We start from the raw sequence: 22,567 nt of genomic DNA on the forward strand, positions 1-22,567 counted from the left end.
TGCTAAAATTTTGTAATATAATGAATATGTTATCTTGGTGAGGTTACATCCCACAAAAAGATAAACTACAAATATATAAAAAGAGATGTAAGCACACCCATTTATGGGATTACAAATCCTCTCCAATTGAGAGGATTTAGCAAATTCTAAAAATTGGATATTTTTTGTATTTTTGGGGTCAATATTCTAAAAATTTTTTTAAAACAAACACCATATATGGAATCCCAAAACACAAAAAAACTCACTTTTTGATCCTAAAACTTGTAATTCAAAATTTTTGGTGAAACAAACACCCCTTTAGATTGCAGAGTTTGGGAATTTTTTACTTTTAACTTATCCTCCTCAAGGGAGCACTAGTTGACAAATTAATGTACCTAATGAAGGAAACGTTTTCCTTGAGTTCAAACTCAGAAAGACCCCTATGGTTTGCGCCATAAATCTATTAAGCCCCCAGACTATTATTTGGATCTATTAAGCCCCTATACTTTTTATTTTGAATCTATTTAGCCCCTATGGTGTTTCTCCATAACTAAAAAGTAGATTCAATAAGACAAAAATACCCTTTCTTTAGTTATGGAGAAACACCATATGGGCTAAATAGATTCAAAATAAAAAGCATAGAGGCTTAATAGATCCAAATAATAGTCTGGGGGCTTAATAGATTTACAGCGCAAACCACAAGGGCCTTTCTGAGTTTGAACCTTGTTTTCCTTAGAAAGTAGCATACTTGAGAGATAAAATACTTAATCGTGCCGCAGAATATTGATACGTTAATTTATGCGAGGAATTTTGGGATTTGAATCCCAAGACGATAAATTATTGAATACACGCCTGAAATTTGCGAGATCTGGATTCCAAAGGTGGGTGACACCTTAATTAAGTTGCATAGATCTATATAATACTATATTAATATAGAGATGCCTCTATATAGAAAGCCATACAGAAAAGAATTTACACATATTTTAATACTAAATTTAAGAGATTGTTTGATTTGCCGTGCGAGCACCTTTGATCGCGAAATTATCAAGAGTGAGTTGTGAAGAAGACAACAGAAGAACACACAAAGAATTGAATTGGGCGAAGGAAAATACATTCTCTAAATTATGAGAAATAATATATTACAAATCTCTATCTCACAATCTCTCTAGATCAAAGAACAAACTCCCTGATCTTGTTTCTGATTACAATCTGGTTAGAAAACCCTAGAAAAGTCGTGTTTCTATTTATACTAAACAGAAAACCTAAACAGTGCAGGAAAACAGACCAGACCCAAAACCGCATCGTGGTCGACCGTAGGCCCAAAACAGCATCGTGGTCGACCGCAAACACGTGCGGTCGACCGGACAGAACGATCGAGACATAAATTCACTACAAGGTTTTGGCGGTCGACCGCAGAATCCATTGCGGTCGACTGTGAAAAGTCCAGAGGCTTTTTCTGAGCTGTGCATGTTCGCGGTCGACCGCGGCGTCACGTATGTAAATCAACAAAGTTTTACATCTCTTTGTTTATTGAAAGAACTAATTTGACAAGCAACATATCCTTGGTGTATTTGAGATGACATGGACTTTGTTGGTCACATGGGTCACTTAGGGTCTGTTTGGTTGATTTTCTAAAATCAAAGAAAAGAAAACAGAATAAGAAAAACCATTAAAAGTTGATTTCCATTCACTTCCTTAAAAAAGTCATGAAATTGGTTTCCTTAAAAATGAGTTATATCATCCAGTTATATGATGACAACTCATCTCATTTCATCTATTTTTATAATCTAATCATCTATTCCTTTATAATATTGGGAGGACCCAAGAATTACTATTCATATGCTACAGTAAATGCTACAGTAATTTACTCCGTCGTTATTGCTATAGCATTTTTCAAAGAAATATTACTATAGTATTTTAAAATATTATTGTGACACTTTAAAAAATGTTGCATCAATAAAATAATGAGATTATTGTAGCAATAAAAAAAAGGGAAGGTCGTGCTTCGTACGGGCCGCACACTAGTATCTATCTATCTACCCTTTAAAAGAGGGAGTTTATAAAAAACTTTACCTTCCTCAAAATAGCCTTCCAACAAATTTAATTACCAAACATATCCTATTTTCATTAGTCACTTTACCCTTTCATCCGTTACGCCTATATACCTCCTCCCAGCCTGAGCCGTCCCCACCACTCCCCCGGTAGAAAACGTATAAGATCCTTCCTCTCTCTCTCTCTCGATGTGGCGATTTCTTGTTCATCTTCTTTGTCGTTGAGCAAAGTTGCGAGCTTTGATCTTTTTGGTCTCTGTTGTCAAAAAATCTTAGTGTTTTGAATCTGGTTGTGTTTGTGAATTGATGGGAGGTTGGGGGCTGTTTCAATGCAGGGCGTCTAGGGATCGAGCGATCGATGAAGCCCGCAGCGGTGCAAGCCTATCAAATGCCGGCGAGCAAGTACAATTCAAGAAACCTAACTAGGGTTGAGAGGCTCCTGCGAGAGAGGGAGCTCAGGAGATTCAACAGAACCTTCAACATCGTCGAGGCTGAGCCTGGCGGGCCCGAGGAGGTGGGGCCCGTCCTCCTGCTCGAGCAGGAGATGGGGCCGCTGGACCCACCCGGTGATGATGTGGGCTCCGCCCCCGCCACGGCGGTGATTGGCGAAGGGCACGTCGGAGGCGGAGGAAGGCGACCGATGAAGCAGAGGCTGCTGGTGGTGGCGAACCGGCTGCCGGTGTCGGCGGTCAGAAGGGGGGAGGAATCTTGGTCGCTTGATATCAGCGCGGGCGGCCTTGTCAGCGCTCTGCTTGGTGAGAGCTTGAGCTTTAGTCTTATCTCCACTGCATGGTTGCTTCGTCGTCATGTTAGTTTAGAATAGGGAATTTAATCAAGTTTTTGGAGTTAAAAATGGTGCAATGATGGGAGTTTTGTTGCATTAGTTCGTGGGTGGAGGAGGTGGATGCTAAGTTTTATTGCATGGTTGCTTGTTGCTATAATGTTTTATATATGTTCGTGGGTGGAGGAGGTGGATGCTAAGTTTTATTGCATGGTTGCTTGTTGCTATAATGTTTTATATATATGATGGAGAATTTTGACCAATTTGGTAGCAATATGGTAGAATGACTATAATTTTCTTGCATTATTTTAGGAGTGAGGAGGTTGAAGCTAAATTGTATTGCATGATTGCTTCTTGGTCTAATATTCTATAATGGAGAATTTTAATCACTCGTTAGCGAGATGACTGATGACATAATGAGAATTTGATTGCATTATTTTAGGGGTAAAGGAGGCAGACGCTAAATGGATCGGATGGGCCGGTGTAAATGTGCCAGATGAAATTGGGCAGAGAGCTCTTACAAAAGCTCTAGCTGAAAAGGTATAAAGTTGATGAGCTCTTAACGTTCATGCTTTTGTAATCTAATATAAAATGTTGTTATATTTGCAAACAGAGATGCATTCCAGTTTTCCTTGATGAGGAAATAGTGCACCAATATTACAATAGATACTGTAACAACATCCTATGGCCTCTCTTCCATTACCTCGGACTCCCTCAAGAAGATCAATTAGCCACAACCCGTAGCTTCCAGTCTCAGTTTGATGCATACAAGAGGGCAAACCAGATGTTTACTGATGTTGTCAATGAGCACTATGAAGAGGGGGATGTTGTTTGGTGCCATGATTATCATCTAATGTTTCTTCCCAAATGTTTGAAGGAATATAACAGCAAGATGAAAGTTGGATGGTTTCTTCATACACCGTTCCCTTCTTCTGAGATTCATAGGACTATTCCATCTCGTTCAGATTTGTTGAGATCTGTTCTTGCGGCTGATTTAGTTGGGTGAACAACTTTTTTTTGACTGAATACTTTTGTGTGTGTTTTCTGGTGTTTGCTTAGCACATGGCTTGATATTCCATGACACTCTACATTCCACTATCTTCAACTTTTCTGCCACATGATATACACAAAGTAAGGCATATGCTTATGGAATTCAGTGGGCAGCTAAAGTATTCCTTTCTATTCACAGATACGAATACAAACAAACATTTTTGAAGTAGTTTTCTGTATATTATATTTCTTGGACTATGATATGGTTAGATTTTCCTGTGAATGTAAGAATGTTATGAGTACATTTAAAAATATATAACCAGTTAAAAGTATTTTTTTTTCATTTTTCCGATGCAGGCACCTACTGATCTATTCATGCAATATGGTTTTCTGGCTCCAGCCTTTGTTTGCACTTTTAATCTCATTAATCTGTTTTAATCTATTGCCTTTGTAGTAAGAGAATTCCGTGCTTGACCCTTTCATTAATAGAGTTTAGTTTACCCATCTTTGTAGCATCCTATCCTCCATTATGCACTTATTGATTGAGATTCTTTGTTTTGGACCACTTGATATGTAGGCGTGTCTTTGTACAAATCCACACCTCTCCTGTTAATGCATAATTCCTTCCAGTGTTATCTTGGGCACTCCAAGGCAATCGGCTTGGGTGCTGAGGCACTTCAGGGCACTGAAACTGTGCCCTGCATGAGATGTGGGGTGCATTGTGTAAGTGAGGCGCACACCTCGATACACCTTATTATGACTCACGCCTTGATGCACCTCCGTGCGCCTCACTGATATTACTACTACATTCTCTATTCCTCTTCATTTGCCTGCTACTTTTTCTCATTACCATTCTGTTCTTCCCCAAATTCTCGCCTACTCCTTATATTTCCTCCATTTTTTCCTGTTATTATTACTATATTGAAACAGTGATTGTGAAATCACAAACTATTGTTCTAGGTATTGCGATATCGACTGTTATTAATAATATCGAACTTGATTATGTTCCTTTTTTTTATTGAAGCATTGTGAAACCAAGGCCTGGACATGTTCTGTTGCTTATAATGTTTGTGATTCTAGATGTATGATTTTATAGAAAAAGTTCTTTTATTATTTTTGTTGTGATAAATTACTGGAAATACGGAATGGTAGCGTTAAATTGTCATTAAATCTCTTGTAACTGGTGTTAAGACTATGAATTAGGACATTATTATGTGATTTAGGTTATTGACCATGCAATTTAATATTTTGCAACCTTAGGACGACACTCCAAGTTCACCTATAACAAAAAGACTCTAGCGCAATTAGATGAGAGGGGAGATAGAAAGTTTTGTTATGAAGTCAAATTCACAATTTGCTTCTGATCATTAAGTAAAATTATGGATGGATTAATTCCTAAGGGTCAGAAAAGGCAAAATCAAACTTAGTAGTGACGTTGACACATAACACATGACCAGATTAATTTCTCCTCCAGTGAATTTGGTAACTCCTGGTGCTGTGCATTGAGGACGAATGATGATTTGCCATAAGTTTTTTATCCTGCATTTTCTTTGGATATTTTAGCTGATAATGCTTATATTTGCCAGTAATGTCAACATCAGATTCTTGAAGACATATTGGTTCTTCATCGTTTATTTTTTTCTCATTGTGCTTCAACACAATTTATCCTCATTCATATGCAAACTGTTTACACGTTCTGGCTTGCATTTATTTGCTTATGGACATAACCTTTGCACTTTTACTTGAAACTTTAAGAAAAATTATATTTTGAGGTATTAAGTATGAGGTGCATAATGTTATTGAGTAACTAAAAATAGATACAAGTTACTAAGAACTTTTTGAAACAAATGCTATAAGTCTATAAGCCACATTTTGGTTTAGTGGAAGTCTGAAATAAGCTAGAAAATTGCACAAAATGATGTGATTATAATTCAGAAATTTTGTTCACTCAGGTTCTTACAGCACAGGTGAAGAGTGTTGAGGACCATGGCAACATTCTTCATTTTGGAGTCCCATTGTTCACTGGGTTTCTCCCTAGGAGTGGTCAAGGTATGGAAAATTACCATGTACGGGTTTCCCTAATGATTACTGCTTATTTCCATTTTTCACCCATATTCATCTCCTAAAATTTTCTCCCTCTCTATCTTGTAATTTGCAACTTATCCTCTTTATTGTTTGTCCTCAGATTGAGGTGATTGTAGGAAAAATATTTCTCCTAAAGACATTATAATTAACAGATATCAGTGGTCAAGAGAGGGAACATTTTAATGATGAAAATTAACAGAGATAAGGTTCTGAATGGCAGATTTTAGTTATATTTGTTATTAAGAATTGGTCACATTTTGTTATTAAGAATTGGGCACATTTCTATGTATTAAACAAAGAAACAAAAAACACCTATTTTATGAAAAAAAAAAATTCCTCTAACATCCACTTTGTCACAATTTTGGATGCTGGTATTTATACATGCATACTATGTATGTTTGCAGTACATCATCTATTTTTAAATTTAAATTTTGATAATGTGTTTACATGTACTAATCTTCAGTATACAATAGCAATGATGGGATATGGTCCTGAAGACAGAAGTGCAGTGTTGGAATTAACCTACAACCATGGAGTGAAGGAATATGACAAAGACAATGCATATGCACAGGTAATCCTTGTTTCCTTCTACAAATGACCAGTGTAAGATTTTAGATCTGTTATATTCAGATGTAAACAGTTACACATACTTCTTATGGATACTTTACCGACATAGTCTTTTCCTTTGCGTCACCAATTTTTTATTATGACGGAATGTGGTGCACTTATGATTTTTATGGTTGGCAATCGCTATGGTAATTCAGAAAATCACCTTGTCAACCACGCACTTTAAGAATTTTTCTCAGAATAAGAACAAAAAGACAGAAATTACTCCAATTCAGCTACCCCCACACCCACCCCCCAAAAAAATCAAAATAAAAACTATATGCTCATTAAACTCCCCTACTCTTCCGCTTCAACTCCAACAGCATAACCAGCCTACTCCAATAAACACTCATTAACTTCCACATTAACTACTTGCAGAGCTACATGAACTCATATAATTTTGATCTTTCAGACCTTGTGCCCCCTAATATCTTATCTCACCTTCTCCACTCATTTACAATCACAAATCTAAATCCTAGATATGGCCCCAAAGATTCTTAACAAAAAAACCTCAATGTTTCTGGCTAATCCACGATTATAAACCAGATAGTTTGAAGCACTAAATATAGGATATTTATGACATTCTTACTATCTAAAACAAACATTGGATATTTTTCACACTCTTACTATCTAAAACAAGCATAAACTATTTATTGTTTCTTTCATATTAAAAGAAGAAACGTTGTTGACTACATATTAGGAAAAAAATGTTCCAAATGAAGGTAACTAAAATATGTCAAAAGTAGAAATTATTTTTTCCTCCTTCATTTCCGGCATTTGCAATCAGAAAAAAATATAAGAAAAGTTGTGTCATATATTGATTTCAAATTTAAAAGCCTATTCTATATGCCTAATGAAGTTTTTATTTTATTTTATTCAGGTAATCAACAAATGAGAGTTCATGAAAATTCTAGATTCAATCTATCATCCAATTATAGTGTTCTCACTCCTCAACCCTACACCTTCATCCCCTAAACTCTTGTAATGCTACAACAAACCTAGCACATGATTTATCTATGCAAGACATATCAAACAATTGTCTATTTATCTGCAACCTTCAAGCCTTTTGCTTTACTCAATTACTCATCACGATCACGATCACGATCGCACCATTTATTTTCTTTTGAGAAAAACACATGACAAGTTAAACAATGTAATGAAGATATGATGATTTTTTATTGAATTATTGCTTTGAAAAACACATGACAAGTTAAACAATGTAATGAAGATATGATGATTTTTTATTGAATTATTGCTTTGATACAGTGACAATTTCATCTGGGCAGCACTCATTACTCTCATTTATGAAGATTTAGTTTGGCGTGTCACCCATAATAGTGTTTGATCTTTTTTATGAAGTTTCCTTTAGAGATGTGTTGTTTACAAAATTGACCGGGAACCTAAACCTGAGCAATCATATAATGGGATTTTGGAATGCTTGCTGACCAAGTAGAATCTAATGACATCATAGATTGCAACAATGACTGAAAGAAATTCATTTTTTTGGTTGTCTATTAAAGTCCTCAAGAGTACTATTTATTCTAATACTTTCTCGCATAAGGTTTACAGGTTTTGGCACATTGCTTTCTCTATAATAAGCTGAAAGTTACTTTAGGGAATGCCTTCTTAAGTGTGCGATTTGCTCAAGTTTTAGGTTCAATGATTCTTTTCATACAAGTGGAATTATATCTCCTTGTTCATAGTTATGCATTTTTCTTATATTCTATGCCAACATATGGAATTTATTTGTTGGCGGACTGATTTGCTATATGGTGAGGTTTTTGCATATGTTTCTTGTGTTTTACTTACATTTTAGTTTGTTACGGTTAAGCTAGGATAATTCAAACTAGGAGAGTTATTGGACTCACCTCCCCCAGGACTGGATGAAGCAATTGCAATCTCAAAGGTATGATATTTTAGTCAAGCTGTTAAACAGAGATTGTTTTGTTTATTTTATTTTATTTTATTGGCAGAAATTGAGTTTTTTATGCCTGTCAGATTTTTTCTAGGTTATGCAATTTGTTGAATCACAAGAATACAATATTTTTAGTCGTATAGTATGTGTTTGGATCTGCACCATCCTGGCTCTTATGGCTAAGGTACCTGTTTGCTGCATTTGACATAATCCTACTTGTTTACATGTGTTCATGTAATTTAAATGTGAGTATATAATTTCAGATACAGCACCTTTTTGATCTTATACCCTCCTGGCATCACAAGCGAGGTCGGCATGATATATATAGCTCTGGCCTACATCAAGGTACAAAAAATGTTTCATTTTAGATTGAGTTTCTTCTATTTGCTATCATGAGGGAATGACTTCATCCTTTGGTTTTTGGTAATGACAAGCCTCTAAAAAATACTTCATTAGGATGCCAAACAAGTGGAACTTCTCTTTCGATTATTTCTATGCAGCTATCATTGCTCTTGGAAATTATGTGCCAAGTATGTATCTGATATTTTCACAATCTGTGTGGTTGTATTGGTGTTCTCTAATCCCTAAGATTGTCTTTTTGTTGGCAGGGAGTACTTTTGATATAGTTGTGAATGTATTCCTCTAAAAAAACGGATTGCCAATGTTTTATGAATTATTGATTAAATGTGTTTGCTTTCAGCTGGGTGCTCATCTCAAAACGCCTTATTTTATGAAACGTGATAACAGTGAACTTATTTGCATTTCTTGTTTGGTTATGTTCACCGTCTAAAACCTACTATAATACTTCTATAGACATTTGTTTAAAACCTACAGGGGTTTCTACTTTCAGGATTATTTATGTTGTAATAAAGATTATTTGTTTGAAACATGGATTAAATTAAATAAATCATAATGAAATGAATCAATAATAAAATAATAAATTTAAAATTTTACCACGTGCATGGCACGTGCAATCCAACTAGTATACTTAAATGAGAATCCAAAGAATTAGTGCTCATGCCCGAAGTATTGTTTATGCTATAATAATTTACCGTAGCATAAATCATATTCAAATATGCTCCTTCAAACTTGAAGTTACTATTTATATCATAATAATTTACCATGTTATAAATAGTAAAGCAAAAAAATGTATTAAAACTTAAATCCTTCTTTAAGTATAGAGGAGTAGATATGATTTCTGAATCAAATGCATTAAAACTTGGATCATTCTTTAAGTATAGAGAAGTAGATATGACTTCTAATTTTAAGCAAACAATAATTAAATTAAATGTATAAAAACTTAGAGGGAGACGAGTTGAAAATGCAGTGCTTAAAAAAATAGGGGGTCGTGCTTTGCACATGGTGCACACTATTTTATTTTAAAGGGTGTTCTTTTTCTATTGTTTATAAGATTTATAAGATATAAGATAGATTTATTTCTCAAATATTTTCCTTTTTGAAATTCAAATGGTTTAAGTTGAAGGGTTTTATCAAAAGTAAAATAAAACAAAAATAAAAACAAAAAGTGGCCACCGACCTAAAGACGTGACCAGCAAATAATAACTCCAAAAGTTGGTAAAGTGAAGAGGAAACCACATCAGCTGTCGGTTTCTTCGAGTCCCTCAAAATAAAATCTTTAAATATTTTGTTCATCTTATTAAATTCCTGACTTCGGTGTTAAGAAATTAAAACCCTAGAAAATACGCAACCGCTTCCACTATCACCCTCTGATCTCAATCGAAGAAACAATGGCGATCTTTATGGGCCCCCGCCGTCTCCTCCTCTCTGTGCTCGTGGTCTCGATCTGCCTTCTCTCCTCTTCGCTTGTTCGCGGGATTGATTTCGAGTACTGCAGTAAGTTCCTCAACAAATCTAGGGTTTTGTGTTTGTGTAGTTGCTTTAATTGTAGATGTAGGTTTTTTTTCTTTTCTAATTTTTAATTGGGTTTTTATGTTATTTCTGCGTCTTTATTTACCTGCCTCTTTTTTGTTGATAAAATGCGTTCAATAGCTTGTACAGGCACTTGACAGTTGATTGTATGTGCATAAAATCGTATAAAAATTGAGTTTTTGTACAACCCTGATAACCTGTGGGGACCCCCCACTTTGAATCGTGTGAAGATGATATACTCTTGAATTAAAAGATTGCAATCAATTCAGCGATTTCTAGAAATTACGGAATTAACAGCTCTATATAAATACCTGTACGTGATTACTTAATTGATTTTACGACTGCAAGATGGTGGAAATTTCTAGAAATCACGGTATTCGATTCGATTTGGTTCGGTTCCATCCATGGGAGCCGCTTTTTAAAACTATGTATAAAAACCACTACTCCAAATTAGAAGAAAATCATTCCAAGATAATGCAGCTCCTTCTCAACTTAAGTGTGTATGTGAGTCACGTCTCAATCCAACCACAAGTGGGTTGATCCAATATGGCTAGGTTGTCATATCCTTTAGCCAAATCCCAATAAATCAAATGTTATATCCACTCATGTGTATAGACCAAACCTAGCAATCCCCCCTTCCATGCTCATGCCGGGGAGATACTCATAACTAATCATCTTGAATCCATTATGACCATCTTCCAACAAATGTGTGCTTCTTCTTTGGCAAGTTCCTTTATAGAATTTTGGTTTATGAATCACCAAAAAAAAGAGTAAATCATCAAAGGGGAAGGAACCAACTCAGCAGGGCAAGGTGATCAGGCCGAGCTGCCACTGCTACTATCATGATGGTACCGGTCCGGTGACTCCACTGGTGCTTCCCGAGACATCACTCTCTAGTAGATCATTGAAGTTGTGGTTGTTCATTGGGCTCATTGGTGGCTCGTTCCCCTTCCTCTCTTGTAACATCTGAGATAGAAGCTTCATCACTAGCATTGCGGACATATCTTCTTAAACTTCTCGTACTACATTATCTCGATCGAAGCATGAATTGGATCGAAATTAACACTCCATCTGAAGAAGAATAAGCGTCATCATCATTTTTAACCTACAATATACTTCTTCTTTCATCCCCTACAACCTATATCCTGAGTTAGAAGGGTACAAGTGCAATTACGGGTACATAACAATGCAAATTTATAAAAGGTAGGGTATGAGGACACGATTAAACACACACATAATATAATTCACATTCGATTAATATTATTTTTAAGTCGAATATTATGAAATTAAAATTCCTATATTATTTTTATGTTCCTGGTATCTCTTTTTTTCTAGAGATATATAACTTAGAAAACTACAAGTTTGAACCTGATATCCAAAACTCTTCAGATCATAATTCTGAACTGGGTACAGGCTGAAACGAATTTGATCTATGTCCATCAAGTTTCAAGTGTGAAGTGCATGATGAACCAATGTTTTAAATGTCGGATGTCAGGTTCATGTCGGACGGCTAAAATTCATGTCGGATAGCAGAAATTAGGGATATGTCGGGAGACATGAAAAAATATAAGTTTGCCATATCGGATGATGCACATATGTGTTATATAAATATCATAAATAAAATCTAAACAAACTTAAAAAATTCTTTTGTCTAAATATATAAAAAAATAAATAACTGATGATGTTTAGGGTTGATGTTGAAGGAAAGAGGTGAGAAAAGAGGACTCCGATATTAGCAGTTAAGAAGAGAGAACGGAGAAGAGACCGATGAGATGTCGAAAGAGGGAGAAGATGTGTGACGGATATTACTTCGGTCTTTTTTTCCATTTTCCTTTACTTATCAGTTTTTATCTTTGGAAGTAAAATTAAGACAATTAAGAATTTAAACCCAAACCTGATTAGATAAAAATAACCAAAAAAAAAAAATCTAGCCAATTTTTCAGACTGAAAAATCGACCGACATAGACATCACCCGACATATCCGCCCGACATATCTGATATGTCCCCCGATATATCCGATATGAATCCTGAAAATGCAATACATATTGAAAAGCTCCATATCGTGTCGGTTGGCCCCTAAATCCAACATATCAATCGACATTTAAAATAGTGAGAGAGGAAGTGAGAGAGGAGGGAAGGCTAAGGTATAGGAAGAATAAGGGAATGGAGAAGATGATGGGAAGAAGGAAGAAGAAGATAGTGGAAAAGAGGGTGTTTTTTTTACAAATTTCAGAAACTTAGGGAAATGAGATGGGTTAATTTAAAAATCATGAGAGATTAAGTGGTCTAAATATAAAATTTCTTTAATTTTTTGCTAAAAAATTACTCCAAGGATTAGAAAAGTCTCTTTGTCATCGACTTATCATTTTTAGGTCAAATTGTCGGCGGTGTTATTTTTTAGGCCAAAGTGGTGAAGGGTGTTACTATTTAGGCCAATTTGGTATTTTAGCCAATAAAATAAAATCAAAGCTACTAAACCCAAAGTTCTATATCATCTGGAGTTTCACACATCTGCTAATTAGGTTGGCATCTAATATAGTGGTCTAAGCATATGTCCTCCACATGTTTTGTCTATGATCATATTATTTATTGCTCAAGAGTTTTGATGGTGGTTTCCATGGAAAAACCCGAATGCTTCCTTTAAAGTAATTCACATTTGCTTTTTCTTAATTATTTTTTGAGAATCTTATTTGCTAGTAACGTTTGCTTATTTACATTTTTTACAAATGTTCTTATTGCTAAAAATTCCTGTCAATAGTAAAATTATTGTACGCTAGTGCATGAATGCACTTCAGCATAGCTGGGTGAGTGGGTAGGTAGTTGAGGGGGAGTATGCATACATGTGAACCATGTGCCCATTTGTGTCTCCACACATGCCGGCACATGCACGTGATTATCCTCCATTTACTACTAATGATGGATTTAGAAACTTTGATTATTGAGGGCAAAGCTAGTATTTTAAATATCGATCGATATATTTCACAATGTCTGGATTTGTATACAATCCCTATGAGGATTAGGCTAACGTAAAATTTTCTATTCAAAATCTACATTTTTTTCCTTTACGCGGGTTAGGTTCATCGGAAATATTTTTTGAGCCAAGGTCTAAGAGAAGTTTTCATCTTTCCCTCTCCTTTCCATTCTTTTTGATACCCAACTCATCTTCTTCTCCCTTTTCTTTTCTTTTTCTTTTTTTCTTTTCTTTTCTTTTCTTTTTTTATTTTCTTTTCTTTCTTTCCTTTTTTCTTCTTTTGCTTTGCTTTCATGTTTAAAATCTAAGAGGCCATATTTGACCTTTCCTTGATCGTAGGTGGTCGACGGTGATAGGGACAAGCCAGTGGCCGGAGGTGGTCAGTGGTGAGGCCCTTGCCTTTTTTCTAGAATATTAAAATCTAAGATCAAAATTTCAATTTTTAATTCAAAAGTAGTTATCCTTTCCATCATTTATTTTGATTGAACTTGATAAAAATAGCATCAAACATGAAAATGAGTTATACCTTAGTTTGAGTTGGGTTTCAATGTGATATTCCCTTCTTTCTTTCTTTGTTTATTTCTTTCACTTCTCTAGTAGAAGATTGACTTCTTCAACAAGACCCTTAAAACAGAGGATGGATTTTGTTAAATTTTCTTTGGCTTTTCTTTAATTTAATGTAACTCTCCCCCTTGTTCTTATCATCCTCCTAAGGCAATGTCAACTCTGTCCTCCATTGACCTAAGGCCAAGAAACTCATTAGGTGGCTGAAAACAAGCTAAAAGAATGGAAACTTTTGCACATGAATCCTTGTCAATATTTTATTTGCGCTCCTTTCTTCATTTTCTTTAAAGAGAAACCGAGATCAATTAATTTGTTTGAGGTTTCTACACTTTCTTCTCCTAATAAAATGTTTCATCCTTGAAATTTAAATACTTGAACTTTCAATGTGTTCTAGATACTTTTCTTGCATAGAATCTTCAATTTTCAAAATTGCTTCACCCTTTTGCCTTTTTCTAGAATATTAAAATCTAAGATAAAAAATTCAATTTTTAATTCAAAAGTAGTTATCCTTTCCATCATTTATTTTGATTGAACTTGATAAAAATAGCATCAAACATGAAAATGAGTTATACCTTAGTTTGAGTTGGGTTTCAATGTGATATTCCCTTCTTTCTTTCTTTGTTTATTTCTTTCTTTCTTGCTTTCACTTCTCTAGTAGAAGATTGACTTCTTCAACAAGATCCTTAAAGCAGAGGATAGATTTTGTTAAACTCTGTCCTCCATTGACCTAAGGCCAAGAAACTCATTAGGTGGCTGAAAACAAGCTAAAAGAATGGAAACTTTTGCACATGAATCCTTGTCGATATTTTATTTGCGCTCCTTTCTTCATTTTCTTTCTTTTAAAGAGAAAATAAGATCAATTAATTTTTTTTGAGGTTTCTACACTTTCTTCTCCTAATAAAAAATTTCATCCTTGAAATTTAAATACTTGAACTTTCAAAGTGTTCTATATACTTTTCTTGCATAGAATCTTCAATTTTGAAAATTGCTTCTCTCTCGGAGTTATTTTCCCATTGATCTTTTACATATTTGATTAGTCTACACCTAAGCACTTGCTCTTTGTAATTCACAATACATTCTGATTTTTTTAATAAATCTGGCTTTTGCTCTACTGAACTCAATTCGATAACCTCATTAGGACATCGAATGGATTTTCTTAGCATTAGCATACAAAATACAGAATGAAATCAACAAAAGCAATGGTTTCAGAACATAAATGAATCATGGGTTTAACTTTCTTGAATGCTAAAATATGCTAAAATATGTTTTTCATTAGGTAAAAGAAATTTTAAGCACCCATGTCACATTCCCGAAATGCTAATTCTTTCTTTCATAATAATCATAAGTCTTCTATTGATTAGTACAGTATAAGGACTTCCTCTGTCTAACTTAATCTTATCAACAATTTATTGCTCTATTCTAGTGCCAAAAATTTATTATCATCAATATCATCCTAATGCAGGACACTTGCACTTCCTTCCATAATGGAGTTTATAAGGTGTTATATATTAGCTTGGTCATCATTGTTGTATGTAACATCATCTAAAAGTAGATAATTCTTTCATGGAAAACTTTCATTTCAAGTGTTAAACTCTTAGCATGTTAAACACTTGTAACATAATTTATCTCTTCACATTATTTTTTCGACATGTCTCATTCAAGTTTTTATTCACCTTTATTTCTCCAGAGTGCAATACATAGAATGTTGTGTGTCCTCTATATCCCCCCCCCTTATATATCAAGTACAACGCCTAGGTCCCAATCTAAAGAGACTTTCATGGTTCAACTCAAATCTTTAATGAATGTCATCTGCAGCCCCTTTCTTGGAAGCTCATTGTAGACAGTCAAAATGTATTTTCACTAAGGATCCAAAAAGTGAACATCCATGGGCTAAGCACTACGAATGAGCCCAAAGTCAAGCCCAAAACAAGCTACATCGAAGGTCATGATTGAAGCGAGCCTCGCCAAGCAACTCATATCGACTCAATTCGACCAAGTCAGACACGAGTCAACCCCCGCAACACGTTTCAGATTAAGTCGAAAGGTGTCATCAGTCGGCCAAGACCAGAGTCGACCCCCGCAATACGTCTTCAGCGAACTTCGCCAAGACCGCGAAGTTCGCCCAAATAGTCGTTTTAGAGCTATTTTCAAAGGATAACCGCTCCCCACTAACTCTAATTTAATGTCCACATAATCCACAATTAAGGGGACCATTAACTCACTCTTTTAGCCTATAAAAGAAGAGGAGATCATTCACTTTGGAGACACGGACACTGACACGCACACGCAGACGCATACAAGAGGTAGAAATTCTTGCCCAAAGCTTTTTAGTGAAAGAAGCTAGAGAGGTATTGCTAAGAGAAGACCGAGCTAACTTCCAAGCAATCTAATCCTCATCAACAGCAAAAGATCCATCGTCTTAGTCGGCGAGTCAATGGAGTACAAAATCGACGCTCCACCGGCACAAAAAAGAACCCCCAGGGGAAAAAAATAAAATTTCCTTTGTTTAATTAAATTTCTTGCATTGTAATCTGTGTTAATTACAATGCAAAAAAACCTGAAACACTCATCAATCAAAGGAATTTTCGTTGTTTGCTTTGATCTTATCCAAATAAAAAATATGTGTCCTAAAATTTTCACCTGAAAGTTCCCATATAACATTCACATATTAATTTTAGTGTTTTTTATTCATTAGTATTTATTAAATTTACTATTGATCCTATCCATATTCTAATTAAACATATTTTGATTCTATTAAAAATAAACTTTTGATAACTTAACAGTAAGTTTAGCAAATTTAATAGTTAGAAAGTTATAAAATTAGCATGAATATTATAGGAGAACTTTTCAAATGAAAATTTTTACGTTTACATAACAGAGGGCATGAAAGTGCTAGTTTTAATCAACTAAAAGGTATATAAATACTCTGAAAAATAACTAAGGGTGTATAAATTCTAAATTAGTGAAGCATAAGGTATTTTCATGATGTGTAGCCTTTATATATTGATTTTAAACAAGAGAATTTAGGCTGACCTTCACAATTGCAAAGCAAATTGTTCTAATAAGTTTTAATTTATTGTTCCTTAATATGGTACTTAATATCAATAATAAAAGTCCGTACAATTTTAAGTCCAGGTGTAGTGAGAAAACGAGAAAGAATTTTAGCACATATTGACAAAGGATAAAGTAAATTGAAACAACTTAGATTTTATTAATAGATCAGTCCCATTAAACTTTTACAACCTCACAGCCTGTCATTTCTTAGGGACATCCTAAAACTAGGCTTTCATAGAACTTAGTTGCTAGCTGGTGGCCCATCACCTCGACATCTTGAAATTCTACTACATCCCCTGTGCCAAGGGTTCGAAGGAGGGGGAAGATCATTATCTTGAAATTCTACTACATCCCCTGTGCCAAGGGTTCGAAGGAGGGGGAAGATCATTGTCTGGTTCTGGGATTTTGGTGCATCCTCCTGGAATACGCTCACATGGACGATATTCTCTCTTGACACTTTGGACCACTAATGATTCTGCCAGACAATGCCCAAGAATCAGAAGGCCAACGAGAAACAAGTATAGAGACAATGAGCTCTTAGGGATTGCTGCCATTTGTTAGTGAATTTTTTGTAATCTTGGTATGGGGGTTAGGAAGAAAGGAATGATCAATTTATAGAGGATTTAAGGGAAAAAATTCCGAATCCACTAAATATGAGAAAAATATGCTACATTAATAGATTATAAGGAAAGAGATACACTCGTAAAGGACAAATATCTTGATGTAGTGAGTTTATCTAAACATATTTTCCTCTTTCATAGTGCATCATTGTATCTCTTGTCAGCATATCTTAAGTATATACTTTCCTACGGATTAAGTGATACACTAATAAAATAAGGCAAAAATACCAAATTGGCCTAAATAGTGTCACCCTCTTTACCACTTCGGCCTAAAATGTGACACCGGCGATAATTTGACCTAAAAAGTAACAAGTCGGTGATAAATAAACCTTTTTCGTCACCGTAAGCAATTTTTAAGCAAGAAAATTAAGAGATTTTTATATATACCCTTCAAATTTCTCATATTCTCTAATTTAACCCCTCAAGTTTTAAAATTTATAAAAAAACTCCACTCTCCCTCCCTTCCCACCATCTTTTGCCTCATGCTTCTTGTCATCTCTTTCATTCCTTTTTTCCCCAATCGTCACCATTCTCTCCTTTTTTCACATATCCTCACTCTTAAGGAAATTGGTTTTTTAATGATTGGAGGATGAAAGAGGAGTATGAAGCAAGGAAGAAGAGAGTGTAAGAAAAGAAGAGAAGAATGACGCTAAGCTTGTGGTGGAATATCTAATTTTGGGTGTTGGGAGTGGGTGAAGCAAGTAGGAAGAGAGAGAGAGAGAGAGAGAGAGAGAGAGAGAGAGAGAGAGAGAGGGAGAGGAGAAGAAGGAAGAGGGAATGGGAGAGAGGAGGAGATGTTGGGGATTCAGAGTAAAAGTGATTGGAGGAGATGAAAGAATCTAGGAGTAAGTGGACGATTCATGAAATAAGGTAAGGAGAAGACAATGTTTTAAATGTCGGATGTCAGGTTCATGTCAGACGGCTAAAATTCATGTCGGATAGCGAAAATCGGGAATATGTCGGGACATGAAAAATATCGGATTGCCATATCAGATGGTGTGCATATGTGTAATATAAATCATAAATAAAATCTAAACAGACTTAAAAATTTTATTGTCTAAACATATAAAAAAATAAATAACTTATGATGCTTAGGGTTGATGTTGAAGGAAAGAGGTGAGAAAAGAGGACTCCGATATTAGCGATTAAGAAGAGATAAGACCGCTCTATATTGATGTCAAAGGAATAGCTCGGAGAAGAGACCGATGAGATGTCAAAGGAGAGAGAGAAGATGAGTGACAAATATTACTTCAGTCTTTTTTTCCATTTCCCTTAACTTATCGGTTTTTGTCTTTGGAAGTAACATTAAGACAATCAAGAATTTAAATCCAAACCTGATTAGATAAACATAAAAAAAAATCAATCAATTTTTAGAATGAAAAATCGGCCGACATAATTGACATCACCTGATATATCCACCCGATATATCCGACATGAACCCTGAAAATGCAATACGCATTGAAAAACACCATATCATGTTGGTTGGCCCCTAAATTCGACATGTCGGACATGTCGGCCGACATTTAAAACACTGGGATAAATATCCAAGAAGTTTATGTTGAATATTTTAAATTAAAACATATATTATATAATTGCATACACGTTTGAATCAACTTATGCGAATATCCAAGTAATGTCCACTGAAGTTGCGGCGTCCAGTACATGTACGATGCTGATACGACTTTCAAGTAAAAGTATCCATGCCACATGGCATATATCCAAACTCAACATTTTAATATCCCATGAAGATACTATGCTTACTTGCTATCAAGCTTGGACATTTCATATTTTAGGACCCGGACGACGAATGCATGACAAACAAACACTCTCAAGTGGTTGTAAGGAACACTTTTCTCATGCCATACCATCAAATTTCATCAGTTGACGTACGAGTCATCTTGTGTTACTATCCATCTCTCACCCAATACAAGAGACCAAACCCTCTTTAAAGAACTTTCACAAGCCCCCATTTGTGCACCTTGTTCTAACATCACTTTTTGTTGGGAACAAAGAGACGAACCCAAGTCCAAGATCAATCCGAGAGTACGATAATCAACCAAGAGGACTTCTTCAAAACCTTAACTTCCCCTCTTTCTCTTCTTTCTTTCTCTCAAAGTCTCCACACATGGATGAGTATAATAGTATAGAATACAATCAAGTCTTTGTATAAATCATTCCAACAGCCAAATTGCTTTGTCTCTTAACCAAATCCAAAAAGAACAAATGTTGACTCCACTCATAGTGATGGACCCAAACCCAACATTGGTGCCAACTGAATGTTTGTAAATGGTGCTTACTTCAACATTTGCACCAATTGCGTTTTCTTGTCCTGGATATAAATTGCACATGCGAGCTAATTAAAGAGTTTGTTTTCTGGAATTGTTAATGTTGTGAGAAAAGCTTTTAAAATATTATGTGATTATAGTAACATCCACCTAAGCAATATGTAAAGAATATATGTTAATGATTTATTTATTTTTTATCACTGATCAGGGTCGTATACTGGTTGCAGATAAGAGGGCGAATTATCCTGTTAATATCAATGGGGTCGAGATTCATCCTGACCCAATTCAAGGTGGCCAACCAGCTCAGTTCAAAATCTCCGCATCTGCTGGTAAAATCACTTGCTCTTGTTTTCTTATGTTAGTTGTCCCCTTCAGCACTTGAAATGGCTCTTTTTAGTGCAAATTTCGACTTACATTTCTATAATATTTGTTTTATAGAATTTTGGGTAAAAACATTTTTTTAAAGTTCCTTAAATTTAATACTTTTGACTTTTTCCTGCTGGAACTATGTCTTGGGTTTAGGTTTTTCAAGGATGGAACTTTGCTCAAGAAAAATGATTTACTATACAGGTTAACAATTCATAATTAGTGAGGTGAAGGCTTTCTTGACCTTATATTAACTTAAGGGTCTTATTGGGGAGAGGAGCAGACGTAAGATGATTATTCAACGCTTCAGTAGTGCAACCCAAATATGAGATATGATGCTACCAACATCTTGAATGAGTTTGTGCTGTTGAGAATGTCCTAGGAATGGGCTGTATAATTGATATTTTTGTGTGAATCCATGCAAAAATCTTTACAACAAGCAGACTTTAGCCTCGGTATAAATCTGATTAATGATAATAGATTTCTAATGATGGTATTCTTTATGATGCATTTGTGGATTTAATATTTATCTGATTTATTTATTTTTTTTATTTTAGTGAAAAGCTTGATGGTATCAACGTTTGGATCCCATGTATTTGCATTTCAGAATTAGTTGAACTGACCAACGAATTCTAACAACACTAGTAAGTAGGAATATGAGTAATTATCATCTTCTGACTGTCGACTAGGCTTGACCTGCTCGTAGTCATAGTACAATTAATGAATGGGTAGGCGCTTATCTTTGTGCACCAAAATTTGGCCAATCTGCAGGCCTTTTCAGAATTCACTGACCCCAATCTTCCAACAGCTGTGATGTCAGTCCCAATGCCACCTAAATCACAATAGCCTTAAATTCCAAGGGTCCAAACAAGAGAACTGATCAGCTCTCAGAACTTTGCCTTAGATACTTCTATTTTTTGAGAATTCTATATAAAGTTAAAAGTTGGCTGTATTCAATTTCCAATGGAAAGGCAATTTGTTCCTACATAACTTGCAAATTGGGTATAGACTGTATGATAAAGTGTACAGTTAACTTTGTGGAATGATCTGTTTGTATTATCGTAGTGCCATATGTTGAAACTTTTTTAAACTTGGTGCAGGAGATGCTATATCCGAGGGGAAGGTTGTGATTGATGTGAACTACTACTTTTTTCATGTTCATTCGGAAACTAAGAACCTGTGTGAGGAAACAAATTGTCCTGTTGCTACCGGTGATTTTGTGATGTCACATGAGCAGACTTTACCATCGTTCACTCCACCAGTAAGATACTGTCTTTTGTGTGCTCTCATTATATTTTATGACAATAGCTTCCAAAATGGAAAATAACTAAGCTGAGAGATAGCTCAGCAAAAAAGAATGAGAACGCATGGCCTTAGGGTTAATTTTTCTTATGCCTGTCGAAATTTAGGTACAAGTTTATTCTAAGTCAGTATTAAAAGCATACCACACATCATATCTTGAATTATTTGTGTCTCACGTTTCATTGTGTGTATGCAACAAGCATCCGTCTTGATGGTCCGTTCGATAAGAGGAGGAAATTGTAGATATGACCGTTTCTTTCTGAGTGACTCCCACTCGTAACAATATTTGACTTAATGAAATTTTGTGACAAAGTGTTGCATTCACTTTCATTATGCAATGCTGATCGTTCTCTCTTTACAGGGTTCATATACGCTTACAATGAAGGTGTACGGAGAAGACGGGAAGGAAGAATTGACATGTATCTCATTTGGATTCAGCATCGGGTTTCTGTCATCATCGATTGCTGACATCTGAGTGGTCAACAACGCTGCCTTAGTATATGATATTGTCGCTTAGGGTGGTTTAGTGTACAGTAGTTATGTGTACGTACTTGGTTCAGTTCACTCCGTAGGAGTTTTATTAAGAGAACTGAGCTTATGCATATCTTAATCTTACGCTACCTATGAATATGTAGTATGCTTCTCTTGATGATTTTCTTTATTTTTAGATAAAGGGTTAAATTCACGTAACACCTGCACCACCAGACGCTATAACTACTGCACTTGTGGCGCACATGGAAATTGAACCTAGGCTCACCAGCAAGGGAGCGCATATGGGAATTGAACCTAGGCTTGGCTATGTGAACTATTGGGCTACCCTAAGCACTAAAATGTTTTTGAAAAAGAAATCACGAAATTTGTCAATTTTCAAATTTAGGCAATCGCTCTCCAAAACTTCAAATTATAGGTAGGGAATCTAATAAGAAAACTTCAAAGTTTAGGGGATCTGATGAGAAAAGTTTCAGACTTCTTGATGCCTATGTTTCTCTGTCCTTAGTTTCATTCTTGACTTCTTTACCCCGCTCAAGTTGACAGTCTGCAGACAAACTTCCCTCCCTCTTTTCATCTCTCTGCTTTTTCTTTCCTAATCCTCCCTCTCTTACCCATC

The 22,567-nt window shown here is 35.3% G+C and overlaps 2 protein-coding genes across 4 annotated transcripts; both read left to right on the forward strand.

The window, feature by feature from the left end:
• Window positions 2,135-9,162, forward strand: LOC109850282 (alpha,alpha-trehalose-phosphate synthase [UDP-forming] 1-like). Of its 3 annotated transcripts, none has more exons than XM_020420261.1 (8): window positions 2,135-2,282; window positions 2,366-2,785; window positions 3,254-3,351; window positions 3,425-3,808; window positions 5,754-5,850; window positions 6,350-6,457; window positions 8,328-8,591; window positions 8,677-9,162. In XM_020420261.1, exons 2-6 carry the CDS (start codon window positions 2,389-2,391, stop codon window positions 6,379-6,381), a joined length of 1,008 nt encoding a protein of 335 aa, XP_020275850.1. In that variant the 5' UTR covers window positions 2,135-2,282; window positions 2,366-2,388; the 3' UTR covers window positions 6,382-6,457; window positions 8,328-8,591; window positions 8,677-9,162. The 3 variants fall into 3 exon arrangements, with proteins under 3 accessions (XP_020275850.1, XP_020275851.1, XP_020275852.1); XM_020420262.1 differs by having other exon boundaries at window positions 2,167-2,785; window positions 8,713-8,752; window positions 8,842-9,162; XM_020420263.1 differs by having other exon boundaries at window positions 2,167-2,785; window positions 8,713-8,752; window positions 8,864-9,162.
• Window positions 9,333-22,114, forward strand: LOC109850283 (phosphatidylglycerol/phosphatidylinositol transfer protein-like). Its single transcript, XM_020420264.1, has 4 exons — window positions 9,333-10,261; window positions 20,019-20,120; window positions 21,258-21,418; window positions 21,821-22,114. The coding sequence occupies exons 1-4, from the start codon at window positions 10,156-10,158 to the stop codon at window positions 21,932-21,934; spliced, it is 483 nt and encodes a 160-aa protein (XP_020275853.1). The 5' UTR covers window positions 9,333-10,155; the 3' UTR covers window positions 21,935-22,114.

The sequence above is a fragment of the Asparagus officinalis genome, chromosome 7 (genome assembly GCF_001876935.1).
Source record: "Asparagus officinalis chromosome 7, Aspof.V1, whole genome shotgun sequence".
NCBI lineage: Eukaryota > Viridiplantae > Streptophyta > Magnoliopsida > Asparagales > Asparagaceae > Asparagus > Asparagus officinalis.